This window comes from Pungitius pungitius, chromosome 13, assembly GCF_949316345.1.
Source record: "Pungitius pungitius chromosome 13, fPunPun2.1, whole genome shotgun sequence".
Lineage (NCBI taxonomy): Eukaryota > Metazoa > Chordata > Actinopteri > Perciformes > Gasterosteidae > Pungitius > Pungitius pungitius.
In genome coordinates, this window is record NC_084912.1 from 19,281,928 (window position 1) to 19,309,678 (window position 27,751).

The 27,751-nt window shown below is 39.9% G+C and overlaps 2 protein-coding genes across 3 annotated transcripts in view; both read left to right on the plus strand.

The window, feature by feature from the left end:
* Window positions 1–9,361, plus strand: part of kcnk18 (potassium channel, subfamily K, member 18) — a 27,298-nt gene extending 17,937 nt beyond the window's left edge. The window contains exons 2-4 of one of the 2 annotated variants that reach the window (XM_062566619.1): window positions 3,142–3,252; window positions 3,604–3,747; window positions 5,432–9,361. In XM_062566619.1, the coding sequence (XP_062422603.1) occupies window positions 3,142–3,252; window positions 3,604–3,747; window positions 5,432–6,240 (1,064 nt within the window). In that variant the 3' untranslated portion in view covers window positions 6,241–9,361. Of the gene's footprint in view, window positions 1–2,988; window positions 3,253–3,603; window positions 3,748–5,431 lie in introns of those variants that run through there. The other variant, XM_037465908.2, reaches the window with a different exon arrangement.
* A 1,314-nt stretch (window positions 9,362–10,675) lies between these two features.
* Window positions 10,676–27,703, plus strand: slc18a2 (solute carrier family 18 member 2). The gene is made up of 17 exons (XM_037466531.2): window positions 10,676–10,832; window positions 10,915–11,028; window positions 11,134–11,315; window positions 12,561–12,897; window positions 16,154–16,212; window positions 16,299–16,382; window positions 16,762–16,854; window positions 17,033–17,122; window positions 17,285–17,328; window positions 18,044–18,104; window positions 19,573–19,668; window positions 20,102–20,180; window positions 20,978–21,029; window positions 21,424–21,487; window positions 21,568–21,687; window positions 22,990–23,123; window positions 24,630–27,703. Exons 3-17 carry the CDS (start codon window positions 11,183–11,185, stop codon window positions 24,735–24,737), a joined length of 1,554 nt encoding a protein of 517 aa, XP_037322428.1. The 5' UTR covers window positions 10,676–10,832; window positions 10,915–11,028; window positions 11,134–11,182; the 3' UTR covers window positions 24,738–27,703.
* The last annotated feature ends 48 nt before the right edge of the window (window positions 27,704–27,751 follow it).

The following is a 27,751-nucleotide window of genomic DNA, read 5'->3' on the forward strand; positions in this document are numbered from 1 at the left end:
TGTTACGGAATCTTACAGACACAAACCACACTGATGGCATAAAGAAGAGTTAAAGCTCCGTTATTATTGGACATGGCTACAATCCGAAGCCGAAGGTGCATTGGGTGCTCGCTCCTTTTGCTTGACGCACGCTCCTGATCTTGAATCTAGAATCGATTGCTCTACCTTAGTGTCCCGGATGTTGGTGTGCCACGGTTGAAATTTTTTGGGCTGAATATTGTAACAATAATTTTTTGGGGGGCTGAATATTTTAACAGTGATTTTTTTAGGTTGAATTTCTTGCAGTATTTTAATGTTGAAAAACATTCAGATACATAATTTCAATGCATAAATATTCAGTGCTAATAATTTAATCACCTTTTTATTTCAACACCCGATGACACAGATTTACTTCCGTACACATCTCTCTGGACATTCCTGCATGTTATCCATGGTGCTATTAAGCTTTCCAATACATTAAACAAGTGGGATTACTTACTCAATCAATCTTATTGCATCTTATATGCAGTGACGAAGGCGGAATAAATTGATTTTGCGATCTGCCAATAATTACAGAGAAGTGCAGTAGCGCTGAGATCGACAAGTGGCAGGTAGCAGGTTCCTTTTTCTAAACAGCATTAACTGATCTCAGAACAGCATAAACCAAGCATTTACTATTCACACTTTTCAGAATATTGTATCACATTATAATTCCTTTTGCGGTTTTAGTTGGCTATCGGCTAGCTATAGAATGACCATTAGGCTAATGCCTGCTTCCAATAAAATCCACTTAATGGCTCTGTGTATAAATATGCATTATCCCAAAGGAGTGTTGCTTGTAGGTGGTCATAAATGGTGGGGCCATTAGTCCTGTGGACAAATACAAAACCAGTTCAAAATATACCCCATTTTCACATTTACCACACAGATCAGCCTTTAGGTAGGGATAGAAGATTTTAGCGCAGCTATAAGGACTACTCTTATCAAATATCTCCTGTTCTACATTACTACACATTTTTTTTACAACTTTTTAATCTACACACATTTCTCTATTTACCAAAAGATAATGTATATTCAGACATAACTTGTCAGAAGACTTGAAACAATCAACTTGTCTTAAGACATCATTGGGGAAGTAACATCTCAAGTTACATAAGTACCAGTCCAAAATTTGGACACACTCTCATTGAATTTAATTGTGTAAATGTGTCCAAACTTTTGACTGGTAGTATATGTATCCTATTCACCTATAGTGTCATGAGATTAGACCTCGTAGTGTGTCCACCTTAATGGGATAAGAGTCACTAGCCAGGTAACCACACTGATTGGTGTTTGTCTCTTCACACCCAGAACACAGAAATATACAGATAGACACATAGCAACAGAGACCCATCATAAGACAAATAAGGGCGATACATAAAGTGATCAAAAATAGACAGAACACAGAATCTTCATGTATGCTGTAGTTCATCACTGCTAAGAATCAGCATCAACATTCAGAGAAGCAGACAGTTCAGGACTTTTGTGCAGAGGAACAAATCTTTTGTAGCAACTTGTTTCCATTTAAGTCTTTTCTCTGACCACGTGGTAGTAATATTGGTTTAGTGCGTGATGAGTGTCATTTGATATTTTGAGTGTGAGGCGTGTAATGGCTTAGAGGTTCATACTGTACTATAGAGCAGTGTTGGACTTCCAGCACATGGCTTTTAGTATGGTCCTATACTATGTGTCATGGCCTTTTAAACATTTGCCTCAAATATAAACAGAGTCAACAGTGACGCTAGTGATGATAGTTTGCCTTTAAAAGTTCGGGGACAGGCCTACCATCTCTGTGCCTCATCCCTGCTATGGTATGGTGTTGCTGTTAATATTGTGAGTAGAGGCCACAGCAGCTTGGCTTTCTGATGAGTGTTTATTTTAAAGGATTCCAGCCAAAATGTTTATTCCGCTGATGCGTAGCAGACACGAGAGCTCCTGAAGTGAAGCCAACATTCCTTGGACAAACCCCTGTACCGAAGTTCATCTCTCTTACACCAGTTATGGTCATTATCACAGTGAACTGAGAAGGGGCCCAGCAAGTACAATAATAATATCATACAATTCAATTCAATTTTCATATTACTTAGTTGAGAGTTAAAGTTGAGTGACAGGTGGGTGTCGTACCAGGTTGCTATGGGGGACGGCGGTCTTCACTCTTCGCGGTGCCAAAAAAGCCATTGTTATGTTAAGGCGTGTAGGTTTACTGTATAACAGGTTTAATGCCTAACATGATTTCTATCTGATAAAATATCTGGAAAATAATTTCTCACAATGATCATTAAAACCCATGATATATTTCATATTGCTCTTCAGCTTTTTGCAAATGTAAAGAGTCAGATTAATGTAAAGAAAGGTTTACTGCTTTAAGTATGTTTGTTTCCTTTCAGTTATGAAAACGTGTCTATAATTGTCAAACCCAGCCAAACTGCCTCGTATCAATCAGAGAGTTGGTTCATTTACGGCAATTGTTGTGGCTGTGGTTAGATTCCACCCTCTAATGCGTTGAAGGCTGTTCAACCATCACAGGAATTGATCAGGCTTATTGCACCAAAAGCCATTCATTGGGGTGTTGGGTGGGTGGAATAAACTGAAGGAATGAATTCAGCCAAATTTAGTTTAAATTAAAATAGTTTATAAACTAAAATTGTAGTTGATTAACTAAAATCAGCGTTTTTATTACTAAATTCCATACAATTCCTCATTTTACATTTTTTTGCTTAACTGCTATATTTGTAAGGGATCACGTCTATAGCTGCTGCTTTATTTTGGTTAAGTATTAACAAAACCTCATAAAAGGCATATCCCAATTAGTGTGGTCTAATGATAAATGCTTGTCAGCGTCAGTCAGTGAATATAATAATGTAAGGTCTTTGAAAAGCATGATGATGTGGTCTCCACTGCGCATAGTGCCGGAGCATAAAGACAAGCTGTCGGACGCCCAGCCACTCTCCACACAGAGTGGAAGGACTACGGTGCAGGCGCAGCTGAGGAAGAACACAAAGATGATGTCAGTTGCAAGGAAGAAGGAAATCAGCGTAAAAGAGCAGTCCAGAAAATGTGCAGGGCGTTTCTGGAGGCTCTTTCCTCACCTTCTGCTCTGTCTATCTCTGGTTGCCTACGCAGTTTTGGGGGCACTCGTATTCGAGCACATCGAGGGAAAAAGCACGTTCTCTTTTCAGGCCGACTACCATGACTTCCTTGGTCAAATCATCAGGAGCGTCCAGAACCTCACCAGTAAGTGACCACACATCTGATATCACTGTGCAACTAAACTTGAAAACTAGAGTATAACTTCAATTGGCTTTCTGATGTGTGCAGATTAAATATGTTGCGTTTTTTTTTCAATTTTCTTTCCATTCTATGATGAATTTTGCCTACACCTCATAATTTGCTCGCAAGTGAACAGTTAATTGAATTCTTCTCACAAAGCCCAAAATTACAAATTTGCCTCAGACAGTCTGTACACATGCAACGTCCTGAGCCCCCCCACAAAAAATAAACTTAAAAGGGGAGAAACATAAGAGTACAGAATGAACAATATAGAAGGATTTACAATAATTTTAATGTTTTCTTTTTCTTTTTCAGAAAATGCATCCTCTACGCATGAAGAAATTCTGAAGGAAGTGGAGACTAAGATGTTAAAGTTCAATGCCATATGGTTTCAAAGACCTGAGAGATGGAATTTCTTTGGCGCCATGTTCTTTTGCTGCACTGTATTCACAACAGTTGGTAAGTCACCAGGATTGTCTTTACTGCAAGTTGATGGCTTCTTTCCGAAGGTGTGTATAGGTTGTATATATACAACATACAACAAGAGAGACCGGTCTGCATGTGTTTTCGTCAGATGGGTTGAGGGTGGTTTTCTTCGGGAGTGGGTAAACTCTTTCCTCTTAATCCTTGCCTCCTTCAGAGAGTAGGGAAAACAGCCAGATAACAGAGAAGTGTTAATGAGACTGGTGAGGAAAGATAGATGCTAAAATATGGGATGGAATGAGGTAAACGGGGCTACACAATTATCAGAGAATTTGTTGAATCTGACATTGCAGACTCGTGCAAACTCAGAGTATGGAAAAACAATAAGAGTAAGCTAAAATAAGATTACGAAAATGTTCTTTCCTTTGTTTTTGGTCATCCTCTCAGGCTCAATAAACAAGTGACATAGAGGGCGACAATGCGACCGGTAAATGACTAGAGAGACCAACATTAATGACAACAAAGCATCAGAAAGACGGAAGAATCTTGTGAAATTGTCTACCAATGTTCACGTGCCCGTCAAAAGTCCTTGGTTAAAATGTTCTACTTATTACTGATCCATATGTACAATCATTTTACCATTTGATATAATTTATTAACTAGATCTTAACTAGATTTTTTGTGAAAATTCTGAGGCCTGAGTACTTTGTGCAGATACATTATTGTTATTATGTCTGCTACTTAAATACATTATAAGTGCGGATAGGAAGCCAACAAATGGCATAGCAGCATTGCCCACAAATCCCTAAAGAGAGGGCACTTTCAGAGAAGAATGCTTTCTACACCACCACAAAAACCTTATTAGTGGTTGTTGGAGATTAGTGGTGAATTGTCTTGTCCTGTTGGCCGCATGATTAGGGGTTTAAGACAAACCTCCATCAGATCCTCTGTTGTGTTTCACTGTGTCATCAAATGAATGTACATTGTTCTGAAAGATAGTCCTGCAGTGGGAAATACTTGCATCCACACTTTCTGATTGAAAGCCAGGTGTGTATTTTTATACCGTCATGGCATGCATGCCATGCATTAGAGGGATTTAAAAAAGGTTCATTGTAACCTTTAAGGTAACCTAAAAGATGTCTTGTTTGGAGTGATATTCATCACAACCTTAAACATTAAAATACATTTTTATCCAAGAATCAGGAATCGTTTATTGCCATCATATGTTAGACATACATGGAATTTGACTTGGCGGTTGGTGCATGACGGCAGACAACAGACCACGTAGTGCAGCAGTAAGATAAAAGTAAACTAAAAATTTAATAAAATATATTCTATGGGTTAGTATGCTAAAGCTATGGGTTAGTAAGTTGAGAAATAAAGATAACATTAAAAATAAAAATAAAGATAAAGTGCACCAGCTAAACAGAAAGTGACGATGGAGCTGATGTTCAGCTCCCACTTGAGGTCCTGGGTGATGATGGAGCCCAGGAAACAGAAGGAATCCACAGTGGTGACGGGGGAGTCACACAGGGTGAGGGGGGAAGGTGGGGGTAGGTACTTCCTGAAGTCCACGACCATCTCCACTGTCTTCTAGAGAGACGAACATTAGTGACAACAAAGCTATACATCAGAAAAACTTGTGAATCTTGTGAAATTGTCTATGTTTTGTCTATCTTTCAATGTTCTGAAGTGCCCATTTTCTCTATTGTTGTTGCAGGGTATGGCGAGATCTATCCCGTTACCTTGACTGGTAAGGTGGTGTGTGTCTTGTATGCCATGGTGGGCATCCCTCTCATGCTCCTGGTCATCCTCGATGTGGGCGATTTTCTTGCTATGTTAATGTCCAGGGCCTACATGCACATTTACACCCTGCGCAAAATCCTGCGCTCCAACACCTGGTCACCATGGAATGATCAGAAGAGTGCCAGGCACTCAAGCCACCGGGACTTTTTTCACAACCAAGACATTGTGATCCATGAGCCTCTTGACATTCGGCAGGTACTTCACAGTCAAGCCGACGTAAGACAAAAGTCCATTAAACTCCAAAACAACCAAGAGATATTTGAAAAGATTCTAGCCAGGGATCATTTACTTAGAAAGACTCCACTGCTCAGAACCCTCTCCTGCCCCGAGCTAGATAGGCTGCCAACACCACCCAAAGGATTTGCCATTTGGGACTTCACAGGGTTAGGGGATGAAATGGAAATGCTCAATGTACCCTTTGTACTGATTCTCTTCATTGTGTTTGCCTATATATTGTTTGTCGGTCTGATTTTGCCGTTGTGGGAAAAAGATTTAAAGGGCTTTGACCCCTACTACTTCTGCTTCATAACACTCACTACCATTGGTTTTGGCGACATCATGCCATGCCACCCTAAGTTCTTCATGCTTACTTCACTCTTTCTCATTGTTGGTATGGCCATCATGTCGATGGCTTTCAAGTTAAGCCAAACTCGAATTGTAAGCTGCTACAGCAAATGCATCAAATTCATCAGCAGAGGAAATGTCGAGACTTTTCAAAAATGAACAAAATGACTTATTAAGCAAGAGATTCTCTGTGTTGGTGTTACACACACCAGTTTTGACACAGCTCTAAAGCAGGTGTGTGTGGGAACTTTTAGGTGTATTATTTGTGCTGGCAGTGATAAGCAAAATAAAGTGTGCATGTGCTAAACGCTTTTACATGGGGGAGCACTATTGTGTTCTAAAGCTTGCTACTCTCTGGCAAATGTTTGGCTGTACAGGACTACAGAGGGCGAAACAATAGTCTTGCACCTGATTAAAAATTAGATTGACCAAAGTGCTGTAATTTCTCTACTTTGGCTGGAAGTTGTCATAATTTGGAAAACCCTCAGAACCCGGTGGTTTATTCATCAAATATTTATCTATAATAAAATAGTAAAGAAAACTGCAAAATATGTAGTGTAAACATAAGCACTTTGTATGAATTTGAAGCTATAACTATAGTGTATTGCTATTAACACCAATCTATCAAATACGGCCTGGAATCTGTAAGTAAGAAAAGTAGCGACGAGAGTGTGAGGAATCGAGTTAATATCAGGACGATGTGACCACATGTTCGCACTGATTTCACACTGATTCCATAGCAGATATCTTTTCATAAAAACATGTTGTGATTTATCACCACTGGCACGTCATTAGGCCCATCGTCATCACCGGGGATTGCGCACACCCCTTCGCACGACAGGCGTCCATTTTTCTCTGTATTAAGGTGGCAACCCTAGTAAGCAGGGAATGGGGAATTTATTTTGAGATAGAGTGGGTTTCAGGGTGGAGGAGGTAGGGAGAGACTAACAAAATATAGTCCAGGTAGATTGGAATACATATATTAATAATTCAATAAAAAGGTCAGAAACGCCCTGGTCAGCTTGGAAGCGAAAGCAATCATGCCCAGGTTTTGATAGCAATCCCAAAGGTTGGGTGTAAAATATCAGAAACATTCAAAATAAATAACAATATTGATAGATAGTTAAATGTGAATTGGTCAATCATCAGCAAAAAGCATGAGGATGAGATCCTGGAGGGAGATGGTTTTTGAAAGTGAAGATGGACGTTTCTGAAAATAGAAGATGCATGGAAATGTAAGGCATTTAAAAAATGGAGTTCAGAACAGTTTCCGAGAATAACATCAGTGTGTATTGTGCAGCTTTAGTGAGTGAGTGAGCCAACAGTGAAGTGGAGGTTCAGAATCTTGCACAAATAATATTTGTATTTTGTCAGCATTTCTAAAAATGATCTCTCTTCAATTACTCACCATTTTTAGGTAAATTGTTAGGACATTTTGTGCTGGCCCAAGAATCTAATAGACTTACGAAATCTGCAACAGCAGGTCGAGAATGAGTTCATTTTCTTCAGGCCCTGCTGACTATTTGTTATTGTATATCTTCTAAGTCAAACATGTTTTTTATTCTGATCCTGCGAGGTAGGGTCTCACTGCTGACGTCCTTCCTAAGGCTGCCGAGTTTTGGGAGGGGGTGTGTGCTGACTTTGTCAACTGTTGGATTTAAATAATGTGTGTATGATGTTATGAAATATGATTATGTAGGTCGGACATGTTGTGATTAGATGATAGTGATAATATAATGCTTGCCATGTTGTGTTTATTTGAAGAAGCCACCAGATGGAGCCACTGAGGAGGGTAATTAAATGCCTGGGTTGGGCAGACTGGGTGGAGTGATTTTTGGATGTGCAGCCAATCACAGAAGGCTGTGAAAGTAATGAACAATCCGGCAAATGCAAAAAGGGAAAACACAGGGGAATCTTCAGAATCTTCTGTAACTCCATACTTGATGGTCTGAATAGACCAGGGTGTAAGTGTAAGTATGCAGCCATCCAATGAGACACACCTACAGTCACATGACTTCCTCATCCCTCCTCTATCCGCTCCACCCCCCTTCTATAATACCCCCCCTTCCCTCCCTCTATGAAGGAATGATTGTTTGTAATGTAGAAGTTTCCCATTAGCATGATATCTTCAATATGTACACTTTCAGCTCGATTTAATGATTTAGCTCTAACGAGCTTCATGACATTATGAAGAAGTTTCTGCCCCACGTCATTGGAAACATGTGGCAGTAATGATACCAGAGCACACGATGGTGTTTACCAGCTTTCTACGGTTTGACAGGAAGGACGGTGCATTCCCAAGGTGTTCCTTTCTCTCTCAAAGCTTTCAGGGTCAAGTAATAAATCAAAGCATGTTATTAGAGAAACTAATACAATTACATTAGCTAAAAATATAATTTACTACAATTCTTGCGGGAAAACCTGTGGTTTATTGCCTTTTTTGTGATCATTTTTCCTTTTCTAGGCACAAATAACCAATACACCCTTTCCAAGAAGGATGCTTTTCTTTTATCCATGACCAAGATGGAAAGAAAATAAGCAGCATGAGTGGCTGAGATCATCTCTCAATCTATTCCAAACTTCCCAAGTCTGGATGTGCCACATATGCCGTAATTACAGAATAATTGATACTATTTGCTTATTTTCTGGACATTTGAAAGGGAACTTGACTAAAGAGGGTTTCTCAAACACGTTTATGTCCCCTCTGTAGAGAGAGATACTTCATGGCAGCTCATTACCTCCTGGTTTCTCAAGACTTTAAGACCTGTCTGATCCTCTTGTGTGTTCATGTCACCTGTCGTCTTTCCAGGTTCCATTATGGAAAGGAGGCCGTGTGGCTCAGGGTCCAAAGCTGTTTTGCTCTTCATCTTTTTATAATGTTGGAACATAAAATATGTTCCAGGGGATGGGAAACGGTTCTTAGCATTTAGAATATTAAGGAAATGCTTGAACAGAGATGATAGTCCAAAAAGATGTGTTAATGTAACACATCTCTGATATTCTGACTCCGTGTTACTGTACCAAAGGTTGTCCACCAGATGTCTCTATACGGTAGGTATCAAACCTTCTACTGCATGTTCAGCTTTATCAACCACATACTAAAATACTAATGGCTTTCACTGTACTCTACTTAAAATATCATAATCATTTATAACAAATGATGCTAGATAATGTACCAATATGCTGCAAATATTAAAAGGATGCAGGGCACAATAGGGTGTATTTGTCAACAAATAAAGGCATAAAGAAACATTTTCTTTTGTTTTCTGAACAACATCATGATGTACTGTAGATGTGATGGGTAGAGCTCTCCCCCCCCCCCCCTGCCTGTTTGGCCACACCACCTTAATTGGTGATGCCTAACAGGTGTGACCAGGTGCTCTTTAAATGGAAGCTTTTGCCCCACTAGAGCTAGAGCTAGAGGGGCTTGCTGTAGGTCTCCCACGGCATAGGCACAGCACTCACCACGTGCGGATGGGTTTGAGCGGAATCTAGAGGTATGTCAGGGGTTTTCTGTTTCATGTTTTAATATGCTCTTTTAGCAGTGAAATGTTTATTGCCGTTATTTACCTTTTCTTTCTTTTGTACAGGAAATGATCAGGTGGTGCAACGCTGAGCCTGGTCACTGCTGTTTTTGCCTTTTGATTTAAAATAGATTATGGTTACCCGGATTATATAGTATTTTTGATTATGAATTGCTAATTTGTTTTCTTTCTGGGTTAGTGTCTTTGTTTTGTCCTACATAAACAACCATTACTGTGCCCTATACTGGGGGTCCCTTTAATGCCAGTGCAGGTGGGCATATAGTAGGCCTACAGGGGGTGGCTCACGAGGTGGAAGGCCCTTTCAGTTTATTTTGCTTGTTTGCTGTGTTTTAATTCTTTTTGATTTGCTGTGTTTTCTTTCCTTTGACCTGGTGGTGGCCCCCTTGTCCCCTTTCACTCCCCCGCCCCTGTGGGCCTCAAGTAGTCACCTTGTACTGGTAGGGTACCCCAGTATAGTAATCCTTTTTCAAAGCATAGATTATATTTTGCCATAAAACCAACCAATGTTTTTGGATTGATTATTCCTTTTCTTTTAAATATTAAACCTACTTGTAAATAAAAAAACATTGTTACAAAACTGGAACTTCACCTCTCTGCTCCCTTTCTTTTCATTACAACTGATATTCTTTGGGTGAGAGTCCCAAAGTGACGTTGTCACCCTTGTGACCAGGCGAACGGCCGCCCCGGTTACATAGACATGAAACAAATGGTTAATGGTTCCGTATTTATTTATTTTATTTTGTACCATTTTTGTTTTGGATCCTTGCTTAAAACCTTGCACCTGGTCTTGACTTTTTAACAACGGTTGACACCCAGAAATGGGTCTAATTGACAGATAATTCCATTAAGTTCATAGATAGTAAAATTCTATCCACTCAGTCCTTCATCAAATATGTACGGCTTTACTTCAAGCTAACCATTGATCAGTAAGTACTTTTCAACTCTGATCAATTAAGAAGCTCAAAAAGTGTATCCATATGTATGTGTTCATTTGCCTTTTTGATTTAAGACCTGTCATTAAAATTATGAACAGTTGGAATCTTAATCAACACATTGAAGTTGTGTCTGTTATGATTATTTTAAGAGTTAAAGTGACATTGTTGTCTGTGTTTACATTAGACACAAAGAAGCTTATTAGTGTGAAGCCAGACCCAATGATGACCTGTGAGCTCTGTTAGACGCAAGACTACATTCAAGTCACATCAGGTCACTTTTGCTCTTTGCGTCGTCTATTGGCTCGGCTGTATCTCGTGCTCTGATCTGATGTGGTACTGGTTTGATCTGACAGGGATCTACAAATAAAGGTTGACTGACGTCAGCAGCGGGTCCAGTCAGTAGAAAGACAGCATCTCCTCCTCCCAGCTGTGCTCGTGAAGCTGCTGTTGGCCCTGGCGCATCGGAGGTAAGAATTCTTAGTGAGTTTAATTTTTCCCTTCTGCGCTGCTCCATATAGACTGGAGGCTCTGCCAAAGTGACTGACCCATACGTGCAACTTGTGCCTCTTCAGGGAGACTTGTGATCCGGTCCATTATCTCTCTGTGTTCGGGACTAGCACCATGGGGGGATTAGATGCGCTTCGGCAGCTTAATTTGATCAAATGGCTCCGAGAGGAGAGACAGTCGAGGAAACTGAGTCTCTTCATTGTTTTCGTCGCTTTGCTCTTGGATAACATGCTGCTGACTGTAGTCGGTAAGTGCACTGCTTGTTCCACCTCCCACATATCTACATAGTATTTTTCTTGTTTCATGTCATTTTCCTATGCAACAGGTAGTGCAGTATAACGATCTGTCCAAATGTGCCAAGTTAAAGCGCGCAGATCAGCGCGTTCCGTCTACTGAATTAATTCCTCACCAGCCCACGTACGGGATTCCAAACCTGTGCTGTGTAACACATGAAGTATACTGACAACGTAATAATGTTGTCTCTAGTTTATGCCTAAAAATTGGTCGAAATGGATTTATTTACTGATTAAAGTCTGTGATTTAAAAACACCCGCTGGATCGGATTGGAGCTCATTACAGATATTACGACTCTTCATCTGACCCTCAAGAGAGGGGATAGTCCTCAAAATGCCCAAACAATCCCTCTGAGCGGATTGTGCATGCATGTGTGTGTATTGGCTGGATTACATAGTAATATAACACCCCACTATTACTAGCACTTCTCCCTCGATGCAGAAGTCTATTGGCAAAGGAGACTGGATCTTTTCCCCATATGGAAACATGTTTTTATTTACAACATCCTGAATTAATACCAAGCACATACGTAGTTTGAAGCAGACCTTGGCACTTGATGCAAAATTATTGATTTCATTTTATTAATGAAAATAACCAGAATAAATATGACAGATGTTGGTAAACAGCCATTGAAGTCCAACCCAACAGTTCCTGCAGTATTCAAAATATGTGATCAACAGTTTATATCCTTTTGGAATTGTATGAATGACAGTGCTATGAAGTCCATGGCCAATAAACTCAATATTTTAAACATCAATCATTTAATTAATTACTTTATAGTAAAATGCGCTATTAGGAACTAACTGTCCACAGTCATATTTTAAGGACTTGATAGGTTTGTCAATTGAGAAGAAGAGTACATATATATATTTATTTAAAGGGTGTGGCACCAGTGGTATGCTTTTAAAGAAAGAAAACAAAACCAGTCAAGAGAACGCAACCTAACATTTCTTTGTATTTTCATATTATGTTTATAATATTTATTTAATTAAAAATGTTGGTGCATTTTTCTCATAAGCTTTTTCCTTTTCTCATTTTCTGTAGCCACTGTGCTGCCTGATAGCTCTGAAGAACCCCCCTTGTTCTCTGCTCACATGTGTTGGACTGCCATCTAGATTAGCATGGTGCTAGTGAGCATCAGTCAGTGCTCCTGTCAGTTTATTGCACCCATTTCTTCTTTCCTCTTTGTGCCCGCTAGTTCCAATCATTCCCAGTTACCTGTACAACCTGGACGAGTCAGCAGACGTGACGGTGAAGAATATCACCCCGCCGCAGCAGGATCCTCCAGCAGCCTTCCACAGCATTGTGTCTCTTTACGACAACACCATAAGGTCTCCGGGCTCCAACACCACCATAAGGGCTACGGACGTGGTTCCTTCGCCTCCCGCTGCGACAGAGCTGCCAGACAACTCCTCTGAGTGCCCCCAGTCTACCAGCAAGCTGCTCGATGAGAACGTCAAAGTGGGAATGCTTTTTGCCTCCAAGGCCACCGTACAGCTGATAACCAACCCCTTCATAGGGCCCCTCACTAACAGGTAGGGTCTGCCGTTGGGCCTTTCTCGGTGTTGATGCTTTAAGTGGTTATGGGTTTTGCATGAGGAAGCTGGTTTTTATGTTTTACCTTTGTTTATAACAAAGGCAACAACAAGGTTATTTGAGGGATGCAATGTTTGAAGAGCCAGTTGAATTTGTAACATAGGATTAGACTTTTGTTACGTAATTTCCATCTGGTTACTTTAAATATGGTCAATAGTAACACTTTTTACATCGTATGCTACTTTGGGAGCAACATGTACTTTGGTGAGGATCGGATGAGACATTTAATACAAGTAGAGGAATGGGGTTGTGACCAGATGTGGAAAGAAGAAAACTAAATTGTTTTATTGTTGGTTGAGGTTTGTAAATATGGCCAGAAATCAAGACCAAATTACATTTATGCTGTTATGTTATTGTACATGTTGAAGAGTCCATTTTCAGATATTAAAACTAAAAGCTTATGGTAAACAAATCCTCTCGGATGTTGTCCAAAACAGATCCAACAGAATTCCTTATTGTGTGCGATTGCATGTGTACTTGACTATTTTCATGGAAGGCTTGTTGGGCTGACGCAGCTGATGGGATGGCAACTGAGAAATAAATGCACAGCTTCTGCATGGAAAACCAAATCAAGTCTTTATTTAGAATTAATGCATCTTCCATTTTCAAATTCTGGAATGCAGGGAATTCTATGAAAAAATAAAAAACCCAATTCTTTACCTGGACATGTTAATTGCAATCATTTTGCATTATAGACAACTGGAAAAGTGAAACAAATCTGGTGAGAAACCAATAGTGGAATGCCAGGCAGAGAACAAAAACGCTTGGTACTAACATTAAGAATTGCTGCAAAGCTTAACCTGCACAGAGTTAGGAAAACACACGGACCAAATACAAAGGGTAGATGAGGAAATAAGGTGGAGGGCGGAGGACAACAACCCAGGTGGGAAACACACAGTCCCAAAAAAGAACAACAGATTTCTGGAGTATTAAAACACATTATACAAGAAGCAGGGCGAGAGGTTCCCGATCGTTCTTCAGAGCTGTATCCCCATACCACTGAGTACGATGGTCCACCATCAATAAATCACAGAGTTTGAAGGCGAAGACCAGAGAATTCTCCTTGACTATTTCCGTTTGGGCCATGAGGAAGGACCTCAGGGATCTGCGGTCTCCGTCAAACTGACGTTAGAGATGGGTTATGGGGGTCCATAGAATAAAAAAACTGTGAAGACTTCAGTCGAATTGTCTGTCATGGTAAATATTTGATCTGATAGATGTTAACTACCTTGTATAATCTCATATAATCTGTGTAACATGCTAATGGCACTAGCATGCTGTCTAGGCTAGTGCTAGGCTAGTGTCAAACAAATGAACAGTAAATCGAGTAGCTGGCTGTAGGAAGAGGGAGATTGGGAGCTTGTATGTTCATGATAACCTAATCAAGCCATGTCTTACCATCTGATCTTGCATTATTACAAGCATATTACAAGTTATGCTGTATCTTCTCAAGGTGAATGTCTGCCATATCAACTGGCAGATAATATGGTTCACTGTTCGCCAGGCCATGATAGTAGTGAATATCCTATTTATTTTAACAGGTTTGGTACTGTGGAGTTCTGAACCTCTGATCAACAAATTGTTACCATCAGCCCTGCTGGGCACAGAGGTCATAAAAAGTTCAATTATAAAGAATTTAATAACAGAAGTAATAAGCAATACAGTTACAAAGTGAAATAAAGTATGAATATTTTGCGAAATAGAGAAGTCCAAGTCTCATATGACCATCAATATTGGTTCACAGGAGACTTCCGCCTGCCTCTGGGTCGCGTCCCTTGTGCAGTTGTATGTGATTGGCTGCACATTCGAGCCCAGCTCCTCCCTCATGAATTCCTTTCTGCTCCAAGGCATCACCTGACTCCCTCCTTGCTCCATCCGATGGCCAGATCAGTTCGTCATCCAGATCTCATCATTGTTCCTTGCTGACACGCATCATTGACCCGTAAACACTGGACTGACCGTACCTGACTCATGACTCATTGTACTAACTTTCTGGTTCTTCAAGTTGCAAGAGCGATTCTGAATTTGGAAACTCTTCTTTGTGCACCAAAGCCATGTCTAGGAAACATTCTCAGGATAGAGACTCTCACTACACCGGGATGATTCTATACCAATTTCAAATCACTTCCATTTTCTTTTGCTATGTAAGCTCAAATAAACGCCGCTGTGCCTGCTTGGGGCTCTAATTGGTTTTTGGTTGCTTACACGTTTGTCGCACCAAACCGTATGATTAACTGTTAGGAATTGACTTTACTGCTTGGTTTGTTTCCATTATTATAATAATGCTTCTTTGATGAACTTTCAGTCTGCAGATTTTAGCCATGAAGCCAGCGTCTTTGGGATTGTTAAAGAGTAAGGCCTGTACAAAAAGTGTCACAAGATAACTTCTTTTGCGATCTGGAGACACATAATTCAAATGTTGTTGGACTTTTTGCAATCATAACGGTACTGTTATTTTGCCATATTTTGTTCAATATACTGTAAAAAGCGGATTCTTTTAAACAGCATTTGCTAACAGCTGACAATCGTTAAATATATCTCTATTTTTTTTTCTTGCAAGTTAAGCCTCCACATTGAACACAGAGAGTTTAAAGGTGTAAAGGTTCAGAGGAGAGGGATGCTGAAACATTACTGGCACACTCTTCAAACACAGCATTTAGTGTCTCAGATGAGACCTCAGATATGCTGTAATTGAGGCAAAGAGTATTTTTCATCACCTTCTCCTGACAGAGGACAACACAAAGCAATTCAAGCATGTCAGGTGTCTATGGGGAACAACAGCTCTGATGGCCATGGCAGCTTTTAGCATTAAACTGATGGAAGATGTTGTCATCCTCCTCCGGTTAATATGTCCTGCTAACGAATGTAACGGGCAAGGATGTTATTTCCATTTGAAAAATGGGTTTATTTGTTTTTGCCATTACTTGACACCCATTTACTACTAGGTTTATTTTGGCATTTCGATTATAATTTGGTGTTACTACCTAGTTGTGTTACTCGCCTTATGCATACTTATTTCTTTTCATATAATAATCATATCACTGACATTCTATAGGTGTCACTCCATAAGAGACAATAAGTCAAAAAGAGAGAATTTCAGCTATGCATTTCAGCTATATGTTTGTTTAAAACTCACAAACTAATTACGGTTTACAGTACAAATTTAGTAAGTCTTTCCTTTTTGTCCCTTTTTAGAATAGGATATCAACTTCCCATATTTGCTGGCTTCTGTATCATGTTCGTGTCTACCATCAGTAAGTTCTAATCAACATGTCATAATTATCAGACAATCTGAATGCTAGCCTCATGCCTGATGTCTTTTTCGTCTTCTGTTGTGAAGTGTTCGCCTTCTCATCAAGCTACACTCTGCTGTTTCTGGCCAGATCGATGCAAGGTGTGGGCTCCTCCTGCTCCTCTGTGGCTGGTAAGGCCCCCTTTGCTCTATTCTTGTGTGAGCCTTATGGTTTCGAAGTGAAGATCCCTAGGAACCTTTGGAAAGAGTGTAATGTTCACAGGACAGAGGCAAGTTGCTTCCTACAGCAGTAAATTGCTTTGCTCCATGACTGTAATACACTGAAGCACCTTGTACAATCCCACAGCCAAACTATGCCTTTATGGGACAAAGAGGTCCGCTAGTTGCTCTTTTTGTCATTACTAAAACTAATGTGAGGGTTTTGGAATTAAAGTTATTTAGGAGCAAATTATGAAGTCATAATCATCATGAGAATGTCATGTGAATGACAAAATGTAAAACTGACACAAAAAAAGTGTTTTGAAGAAGAACCTGTTGACGTGTGTTTCAGGGATGGGAATGCTTGCGAGTGTGTACACAGATGATGAGGAGAGAGGCCATGCTATTGGGATCGCCCTTGGAGGTCTGGCAATGGGAGTGCTAGGTGTGTACACATATGTATTTACATAGGACGGCTCTGGTTTAGAAAGGTAGAGACAAATATTGTCTGGCTCCACAGCGCCTCTAGTCTGCATGTCAAAGTGTTCTTGAGCAAAAAAATACTCAGACCCAAATTACTTCCAAAGGCTTTCTGAATGTGTCATCCATTGTGTCCGTCACAGTTGGGCCTCCATTCGGCAGTGTAATGTACGAGTTTGTTGGGAAGACGGCACCTTTCCTTATCCTGGCATTCCTGGCTTTGTTTGATGGAGGTAGAGTAACATTGTTTCTTCTAACCAAGAACTGTGACTGTAGCAGGAATCGAAAGAATAATGTCATTGTTTAACATGAATTCATATTTTTTGAGACACTATCTGAAGATATCTTGTCGCTATTAAAGGCTTAAATGACGTTGGTGCCCTGTGTCTTCACAGCTCTGCAGCTCATTGTTCTTCAGCCCACCAAGGTGGAACCAGAGGTGAGTTTGTTTGCCATGCTAATTCACTTCCTGATCTTTATTTTAATTTAAGATAACCTTTATATATCATGTTATTGACACTTGTTTAATGAATATTAAATAGAGGAAGTGTGAAGAGAAACAGAAGGTGGATGGCATGTAACAAGGTATTTTCGAGTTAGTGTTAAATACACTATTTCAAAATCACTATTTTAAGTATTTGTCAGCTAAAGATGGAAATATCAAGGTTCGTTGTGCACTTTGTGTGCTATAAAGCCAGTGTTTCCCCTACTGTTATAACAGCAGGGCCCCTGAGCACAAGAGTAGTATTTATAGTAATAATAGTAGTAGTAATAATGGCGGCACGGTGGTGTGGTTCTTAGCACTGTCGCCTGACTGGGTTCAACTCCACCCAGTGGAGTTCACTTCACTTCTCCGGGTACTCTGGCTTCCTCCCACAATCCAAAGACCCGTCAACCAATCCAGGGTGTATCCTGTCTCTCGCCCAGAGTTGGCTGGGATAGACTCCAGCCCCCCGCGGACCTGAGTACAGGATAAGCGGGTTGAAGATGGATGGATAGTAGTAGTCGTTGTAATATTAGAATGAGCAAAGAATAAATATTCCAACAAAACAGCATCATTCTGAGCTTCCTGTTAAGATATGCGTATCATGTCATGTATACACGCATCATGTATCTCATGTAGTATGGTGTTTCTGTGCATTTGTCCTTCACAGAGTCAGAAGGGCACCCCGCTGTTGACACTAATGAAAGATCCATACATTATAATCGCAGCTGGTAAGAAAATAAGCAGTTATTCCTCTTTAGAGAAGCATCAGTGGGATGCTGTGTTTTATAATGGTGCTATACTGTGTATATATATATATGAATGAATGCTTCATACCGTTTTTTGCTACAATCTGCACTAATCTGTTTGAAAATACTCTAAACAATACTCCTACAAGTTAGTAAATATAATATGCAAATTAGTCCAGAAATGTGCACACGGAGGTGTTATGTACATTCTTAGCAGCGAAGCAACATGTGTTAGCCGACAAAGCCGAGACGAGGCTGAAGATGTGCGCACCAGGGGTAGGTGGTAGGGGGTAGATGTGCGGACCACAGTTTGTAAATACAAACTTTTATATAAATGTTACAACATAAAATGCTTTAAACACATTCATTTGTGGGTTTCTATTACATTTACAGTATTTAAAACAGACTCGTTTTATATTTGTATATGCAGATATTTGTGAATTTCTTATCTTAATACATGGATTTTGTTTACATTCTAATGACAATTTTAGTTTACACTGACCCAAGACAGCAGTGCAATCCAGACTTAATGTGAGTTCATGAACTCTATTAAAAAAAAATCTGATTATTAATAATGGAATTTTGAAATCATATAAATAGATTGCATTATCATTATTATGTTACATCCGGACAGGATATCAGGGGGCATCCTGCAAATAGGGGCTTTTTCTAGGTTTTCCCAATTCACCCCCACTGTCTGGGTTAAACATCTGTCCATCAGTCAAGGGTTAAACACCTTGCACTCACCGAGAATAACATCACTCACACCAAAGACATGCAGGAGATCTGCCCAGCAACAGGATTCAAAACGCAAAGCTCACATTCTACCCCAACTCACACACCTGATCCAATGGCTTCCACTTAAGTCGAAGTAAGAACAGGCTCTCTTCACCTCTGGCTCCCTGTGTCATTCACGGCAGGAATCTCTCAAACTCAATATTAATATTTCTGAATAGATGTTTTCAATTGGAATGATGAATACCGCTTGACATAATTAAAAGTACATTTTATTGGCATTAGCAAGTAACAAAGATTTTGTGCTTCAAGTGGTTCAAGTCCCAATCAAGGTCTCTTTTGACAGGCGAGACTCCCATGACTTCTGTGTTGGGGAACAACTTAATATGCAGCACAGAGAAAAAACATCCCCACGGTCAAATGTATGTGACATCATTTTTCATCACACGAATGATGACAAACGTGCCATCAAACGCACTTGTTTTGATGGATACCTCATGGGTACGCTAGCACAAACGTATAGGGCGGCTAAATAGCATTTGGTGCTAGTTAGCTTTCAAATCACGTCAATTACTGTAGCAACACGGTAATAAAGAGTGCAGGCTGTGTTTGTATGTGTGTCTATGTGCAAGTGGTGGAGAATGGAGATGTACCAAAGACTAAAAACAGACCATAATTGACACTGTGTCCACTTATCCTCAATCTTCCTCTCCAGGTGCCATTTGTTTTGGAAATATGGCCATTGCAATGCTGGAGCCGACGCTGCCCATCTGGATGATGGAGACTATGTGTGCCAGGAAATGGCAGCTAGGTATTTAATAGTTCTCATATGTATATCCCAAGTTTAGGTCAATAGAAGTATAAAAGAGCAGAGAGGCAAATGAATGCTACATTTTCACATCAAACGTTTAGTTGGTGACCTGACGCAGTTCAACAGCGTCACTGCTTCCTCCTGCTAGATATTTCCTATGCAGAAGCTCCCTACCGTTTCTGCTGTTATTGGTTTGTTCCAGTTGGTTGTATATGAAGTCTAGGTCAGATAAAAAGGGATGGGTGAGGAACAGGATATTAGGATGCCATGTGCTGGCAGGTGGAAAGCAGACAATGGAAGATGTACAGCAGCTCGGTGATGAGGCACTGATAGAGATCTGCTTATCATGGAGAGCCTTCCCACACCTTCATATCTCACCTGTGTGTGTGTGTGTGTGTGTGTGTGTGTGTGTGTGTGTGTCTGTGTTGCCCAGGCGTTGCTTTTTTACCAGCGTCCATCTCCTACCTTATTGGAACCTACATCTTCGGCACGTTGGCGCACAAGATGGGGAGGTAGTGAGAGAAATAATCCTTATCTACTCTCTCTCTCTCTCTCTCTCTTTCTCTCTCAGTCTAGATGGGATATCTCTTTCCGCTCCTCTAAATTACTTTTCAGTGTTTTTTATGTTTGTGGGACTGGCTTCATTGAGGCCTCCATAATGCAGGTTACACAGAGCATTGGGAGGGAAAGCAAGAAGAGGATCCATTATAGATATTGTAAAATCGTTTGTTCCGTTACATCAGGTTTTCGGAAATGTTCTATGATGGAGGATTTGTGTTTCTGTAAAATAAATTAAAAAAATTAAGAAGAATATCTTTATTAACTGGGAGAAAAGGGAGAAAGTTTGGAATGAGGAGGATTTCAGCATTCATTTCTTGCAAGTCATGATGGTGATTTCCAATTACATGACAAAGAAAATCACCTTGTTGGAAATCTGCGTCTCTTTCTGCCCAACGTGTTATCCCCTTCACATGAATCCCACCGTGGACTAACAATAAAAACTACTCCCCACAATATTAAATACACATTGTTTATCCACACATTTAGCTATCCGCAAAACTCTGAATATATTGTTGGTATAGGTTGGTAAACTTAAAACAACTCTGTGCACTAAAACTTAATGAGTTGATGTGCAAAGCATAACCAAGGGAAAATATAGTGTAAAACCTAGTTCGACATGTGACTGTAATATGCATGTAAAAGTAAGACACTGACAAAAAAGGGGACAAGAAGTCATTCCCATTGAGCTTTAGACCGAGTTAAGTTGTAAGTTTGAGCAGATAACACTGACTTGTCCTCTCTCTCACAGATGGCTTTGTGCTCTTATTGGAATAACCGTTGTTGGAATCAGTGTAATATGTGTAAGTATGAGGCTGACCCCTGCAGCATTTCCTCTGTGGCTCATTGAAGAGTTTAAATGTGTAATAATAAAAATAATCTAACTATATTCTCATCAGCCAGAGGAAACACAGCAGTACATCCTTTAATGTGGATTTTCAAGTGCTGTAATATGTAGTGTGTGAGGTTCATTTTCTCAAAACCATTTTATAATGTTTAATGTGGGGGAAAAGAGTCATTGTTGGATTGAACCGATGTTTTGGCATTAACGTGTGTGGGGTAATCAAACAACCGCAGTTAGATGATGTGTTAAATGATTGTAAGACTGAAAGCATCTGTTCTCTATCGAGGCGTCGCTTGTTCACCTTCACATACAGCACCGAGGGATGTACCTTCTGATATTTCTCTCCATTCCAGGTCCCACTTGCCAAAGACATCTACGGTCTGATTGTTCCAAACTTCGGTGTTGGTTTTGCTATCGGTAGGTCTGCTGAAAGGAGTACTGCGCTAAACGTACGTCCCCCTGTGAGTGTGTGAGTCATTGTCTGCGGTGCGTTACAGGCATGGTGGACTCCTCTATGATGCCTATCATGGGTTACCTGGTGGACCTGCGCCACGTGTCTGTCTATGGAAGTGTGTATGCCATTGCCGATGTGGCTTTCTGCATGGGATTTGCTTTAGGTAAGTATACTTTGACACAATGATGCACTAATCTAAAGGTTATGATACTGCTAAAGTGAGGTTGAAAACAGACGCAGGGAGTCCAATCACTGGAAATAATTTCATTATCTTGTTTGTCCAAATTCAATTCTGGTTTCATTGTTATTACAATAGCCATGCGAGTTTGCAGGGTATTGAAAAGTGAAGCATTTTCCAGCCCTGATTTTGTAGTTATTGTTGTTTATTTTTTGAACCCAAATGCATCATACTGCCAGATGGTTTGGTGCTCCAAAGCTTCACACTACGATGCTCTACATCCCACTCTATTTTCACTTTTTTATGTGAATGCTCTGTTTCATGCATAGTGACTTTTCAAAAAGGAACTGACTTCACAAGGAAGGTGTGTTTGTGCAACCAAAGCCCTCATGATGCTTTCCAATCCTTTAGTAGATTTCACCAGATATTCAGACATGTTAAGATACTAAAATTCTCAGTTCATAGGTAGCGTTGATCTGAAGAACTGAAGAGCGGTTCTTCACTTCGACACATACTGTCAGGTGTTTTCTCTAAGGTTTCTTCCCTTTTTTTCCCCATTGAAGGGTTTTTTCAGTTTTTGGGGAGTTTTTCCTGTGCCGATGTGAGGGTTTCGGGACAGAGGATGTCTCATGTGTACAGACTGTAAAGCCCTCTGAGGCAAATTTGTAATTTGCGATTTTGGGCTATACAAAATAAAATGAATTGAATTGAACTGATAAGCCATCAGTCAATGGCCCTCGCTGGAGTGCTAGCATAGCGACATGCTAACCAGATACGTTTCTATGTTACTTCAATGTTGTAACAGACAATGATGAGTATTGCTGGTACCTGTTCATGGCATTGCAGTTGTGTTTGGGGAAAGTGCTTGGTGGACTCTGACTGGACATCATTGCTCTACTGACTGCACCGGCCAAACTACGCTGTTTAAGGCAGCACAAGTCACAACAGAAATATTTTTTTGTGTCCATTTTGCTTCTTCGCCACGGTTGTCGTACTTTTCTGTTTGTAATGATGAAGGAAAACTATTTTTTTCTCTTTCAATAATAATTTGGATTTTGTATCAACTATGTTGTTTTATAGCTTCAAACATATCTTCCTGGACGGAAGTTTGTTTTAAAAAGAAAGCATGCTTGAAGGACATAAGTGCATGTTGAGGCATGCCAACGGACGGTAGAAGGGTTTGTGGTTTGAAGCTTAAGAGCACGAACCACACATCAGCGTTTACTTGTGTCCTACCATGAGCCAAACATACCTAGCGAGTGTGGCGTCTGTCCCCGACTCCTGCAGGTCCATCCATCGGAGGAGCCATAGCTGAGAGCATCGGCTTCCCCTGGCTGATGACTATTATCGGGATAGTGGATATTAGCTTCGCTCCTCTCTGCCTCTTCCTCAGGAATCCACCAGGACAAGAAGAGAAAATTGTAAGATCCAAAAATCACTGTCAATGTCAATCGAATTCACATAAAAGAAAAAAAAATATGAAATCTCTGGAAGACAATTTGAACATACGTCATTGTGAAAATGTTCTTGTTTGGATGCATCGATGGTTTTGGATAGATGACACATTGTAAAACTCCCAACATATTTTTTTTAACTAAATGACAATATTGTTGATGAAACATAATCTTTCAAACAGATGTGCACACACGATGCACTTTGAGAATGTTTCATCTCACACAACCAAAACACATTATGTCCATATTATATTTAAGGATTTTCTGTTAGATATTTTCAGTAAGATCACCATTCCCAGCTGGTGTACTAACAGGTGAATATGAGAGTAAGGACACAGACTTTCAGAGAGCCAGACAAATGTGTGAAGAAAGAAATGTAAGACAAAAAAATATATATATATAAGTGAATATGTTATTCAAAGCTAGAATAAAAACTGAATCAAAATCATATTTGTCCCAATAGAGTTTAAGTTCTATTTCAAATGATAGAAACTTTAGGCCTGCAGTGACTTTTCTGTCAGGAGGCCCCGGATTGTACTGAATTTCCTCTTAAAAGAAGAAAGACACTCTCAGTGATGAAGGTTATTAAAACACTTTTGTTCTATTATCTTAAGAGATTAAAATGGAAAAACGTCTTCCCCCCCCCCTCCCTATAACCCATGGCTTCTCTGTATGGGTATTCAGAGCCAGTGAGCAACACACTTTCAAAACAAAAATTGAAAAACCTTCACTGCGCGAAGCGGCATTAATGATTGACTGCGTTAAACACAACAATAAAGCGTTTAACTTGCACAGCAACATTTCTATTCAAGACTTCTCAGGAACGCAGATCCTCTCATATTTACAATCTTCAAACTGTGAATGAATGACCTTCCATCATTGGGCGCCATTTGGCTGCGTGCTTATGACTGAGGCCCTTGATGCTGCAGCTCCATCCCTCTGCCTTTCTATGCATTGGTTTGTCTCCATGCAACATCTGCTTTCATCCGCCCCTCGCTCCTTCATTACATTGGATTTGAATTTACCGCCCATATGCATCAAGTACAATGTGAGTGTGCAATATACAAACAGAATGGGTTGCCCAAAATGTCTCTGCATTTCTAGTGGGGAAAACGCTGTAACTTAATCCACATAATCAGGGCCATGTGTGTTTGATCTTATTTAATGGACAGCTGCATGAGCACAATATAATGAATCCTGATCTCTCGTGTTTGGAAATAAAACTCCTGCGTTAGATAAAACACGATGAAGTCCATTTCACGCTGGCTTAGAGCTCGAGAAATGTGCTTTCATTTCATCGCCCTGTAGCAGTGCCCCTACAATGTCTTTTTGATTGCACTGCCAGAGGTTAACAAAGGGAGGAGTTTTCAATGTTTTAGGGAACATCAATTTAAGATAGAAGGGGGGGACATTTCTGTGTAGTAGCAAAATGTTTCACTCAACAAAGCCCTTTGCCTGTAATTCTCTTTTCAGGCTATTTTGATGGATACTAACTGTTCAATGAAGACAAGGTCCTACTCCACACAGGGGACGTACTACCAGGGTGAGAACATGGATCCAGAATATGATGATTATGATTAACAGGACACCAGCCACGCAGGTTAACCCTTCAGAGGATCTATTTTGTTGTACAAAAAGGAACACAGAAGAAAAAAAAACTGTAATTTAACATAACAGCCAAGATATTTCCATGTGAATGTCCTGCATTCTGTCTTCACTGTTCTTTGTCCTCTTAGAAGTTTTACTGGAGCAAACCGAAGGTGTTCTTGATCTGTGGTTGCAAGTATTTTGTGTGAGAGATTTGTTTAGCCAACAGCCTTATTCAGTGGAGAGATTTGTCAAAAAGCCACTTTTAGTTAGTAGAAGGGGCGAAGCAACATGTTTCCTTTACTGGTTTATTTTGGATACAAATCTTTCTTTATTTATGTGTTAGCTATTAGCTATAAGTCTCCTTTTTGTACTGTTTGTCCATGATACTGTCTACGATATATTAACAGATCGTGTGTTGATATTTGATGCTATGTTTGGTTTGAAGGAAGACTTGTTGGTCTGATCTATGGTCCTGGTTTGCGTCGATGCAGCTACAGACGTTTCTTTGCCCAGGTGTTGTGGCCGAAATGCTTGGTAATGTCAACAGAATGAGGAATGTGTCCTAAAACCACACATATTTCCTCCTTATAGAAGCTATAGAAACTTGCATTTTGGCAACTCGGTTAATAAAATCATAATGTAATCTTTGTATTTAATAAATCATTCAAACTGTAAATTCTTAAATAGTGGCCTTTATTTACCTCAGTGGAAAAGATGAAGAGGCCCCTGAACAGACTTTTATTAGGGATTCAAAACTTTAACTTCTGCTTTCTATATAAGCCTCCATCAAGTAAGCATGTGCATTTCCACAGCAGCAATTGCATCAATTGAAGGTAAAAATGTTTTACCCATCAGTCTCTTGTCAAAATACCTTCCCAAAATGGGTTCATTTTGGGAACAAAACTACATTGTTAGATTCAGAAAAAGATCATGCTTATAATAAAGTCTGTTTGTAATGTAAAATAAAATAACATAGCATAGTTTATATAATGCATTGAAAGCCTATGACACCTCAGGAATGGGCATTTTAGGACATGTTTATCACTTAATAAAAAAAGAGTCAGTGACATCATTTTAGAACTCTGCTGAAGGGGATTTTCTCATAGATCTGACTTTTCACCCTTTTTTTACATTCAATGCTTCTTGAGGTTTTCCCAATGAAGATGCCAACATCTGTCTTGATATTTTGAGATGTCATAGCACCATGAATTGGAAAGACAAAATGTCATTGTGCTTATACATATGTAATCATTGGTGCGGTTGGATTGCTGCTGCACCGTGCTTTGCTTTGTGTGTAAAAGCTGTGACACCAACAGTTCCTTGATAAAAACATGTTGTGAATCTTAGGAATGATTTCTTCTACCTTATTTAATACATTTTGAGTTTTGCCCCAAAAACAGAATATCAGAGACAAATACGGAAAGCAGGAGGCAATGTTCTTAAAAAGAATGTGTACATCAACGCTATGAATGTCTCTGAACTATTCTGAACAGCCTTACATGACCTTACGTCTTCTTCACTCTTGTAGCTTGTACTCAACATACAACGTCATCTTGAGAAAGCATCTCCTTAACAGGGCTTACATCTACCGTCGCCATTTCTGTAATAAATTGACTCTTCTTTGCTGATCTTTTGGCATCTTGATGAAGTGTGTTAACTGTGCGAGCAAATGAGACGCTAAGCACTTGAGCTTAATATGCATAGCAATTAAGCAATTAAATAATCAGCTAAATATCTTTCATGATAAGAAAGTTTAATATTTGCATAGCTTGCAGTGCACATTCATTTCATTTCTTACAAAGCAAAACACAAGGTTACTCTATTTGTCAAACAAATACCAACATGTCAACAGATTACTGCAGTATTTGACAGGCTCACAAGTTGGCGCATGGGGTAGAGAGCATGTGCTGGGTCCGCAGGGTTGGCTGCCCCATGTCCCATGTCGAAGTGTCCCTGAGCAAGACACCCAACCCCTAAATGCTCCCGGCCTAAAGTGTAAAAAAAATAAAGCATGGGTAAAATAAAATGCAATGTAAGTTGTTTTGGATAAAAGCGTCAGCTAAAATGACATGTAATGTAAAAGTTCAGAGTGATTGATTGTCATACACATTCATTGATTTTGGTTTGTCCGATTTGATTAGTTACCAGCTTGTAATTGTTCACACTAGTAACACAGACATTAGGTATGAGGCCACAATTTTTCAATTAGGATAAAAGCCATTTGCACTGCATCTTTGAAAAATATCTAAATGTAAAAGATGAAACGTTTCACTCCATTTTCATGCTTTAACTAAATATTCAATATTACAGCTGCGAATTCTGGGAAACTGACGCATGCAAAAATCGAAATGATATGTACATATGTACTTTGGTTTAGTGAATCAGTTAATAGTAACGTTGTCTGCATGTAACAAAACCCACATAAACGTATCACAAATTACAGTAGTTCCTTGTAAAAGAAGTGGATCTTTACGTCATTTTATTGACGTGTGGATGATGAGGATGAGTTGAGTGTCACCATCTGAGGGAAGAAGCTGCTCTTCAATATGGGGCAGCTCAGCTGATCCTTCTTCATCACGTTGTGGCTGGTTGGTTTTTGTAGATGGGTACCAATGATGTTCTGAGTGCCTTCAATCACCTGAATCTCAGGCGAGATTCTCTGGAATCTTATTGTTTGTAAAAGCACCAATCAGCTGGTTGGTTTAACTGACTTTAAGCAGCAGGTTGCTCTTTGATTTCCTCTCTATATGAAGTGCTGCGGTTGATTGTAATCTGGTGTATGATGCTGGAGTCCTCCGGAAACTTCTTAACAGAGTTGTCTTTGTTGGGGGCGTTCAGCGTGAACAGGAGGGGGCTAAGCACACAGCCCTGGGGCGCTACTCTAGTGGAGACATTTAGACTGCCGATACAAACTCCTGGGGCCCGTTTGGGAGAAAGTCTACTGAGTTGTTGAAGTGAAGTTTGGCAGTTCATCAGTTGGAAAGGACACTGCAGACTGTTGTGAT

Coding starts and splice junctions, on each gene's coding strand:
- slc18a2 (XM_037466531.2), top strand. CDS start 11,183: ATGGGGGGATTAGATGCGCTTCGGCAGCTTAATTTGATCAAATGGCTC. Junction 17,123..17,284: donor CCTGGCTTTGTTTGATGGAG/GTAGAGTAACAT, acceptor GTGTCTTCACAG/CTCTGCAGCTCATTGTTCTT. Junction 20,181..20,977: donor TTGGCGCACAAGATGGGGAG/GTAGTGAGAGAA, acceptor TCTCTCTCACAG/ATGGCTTTGTGCTCTTATTG.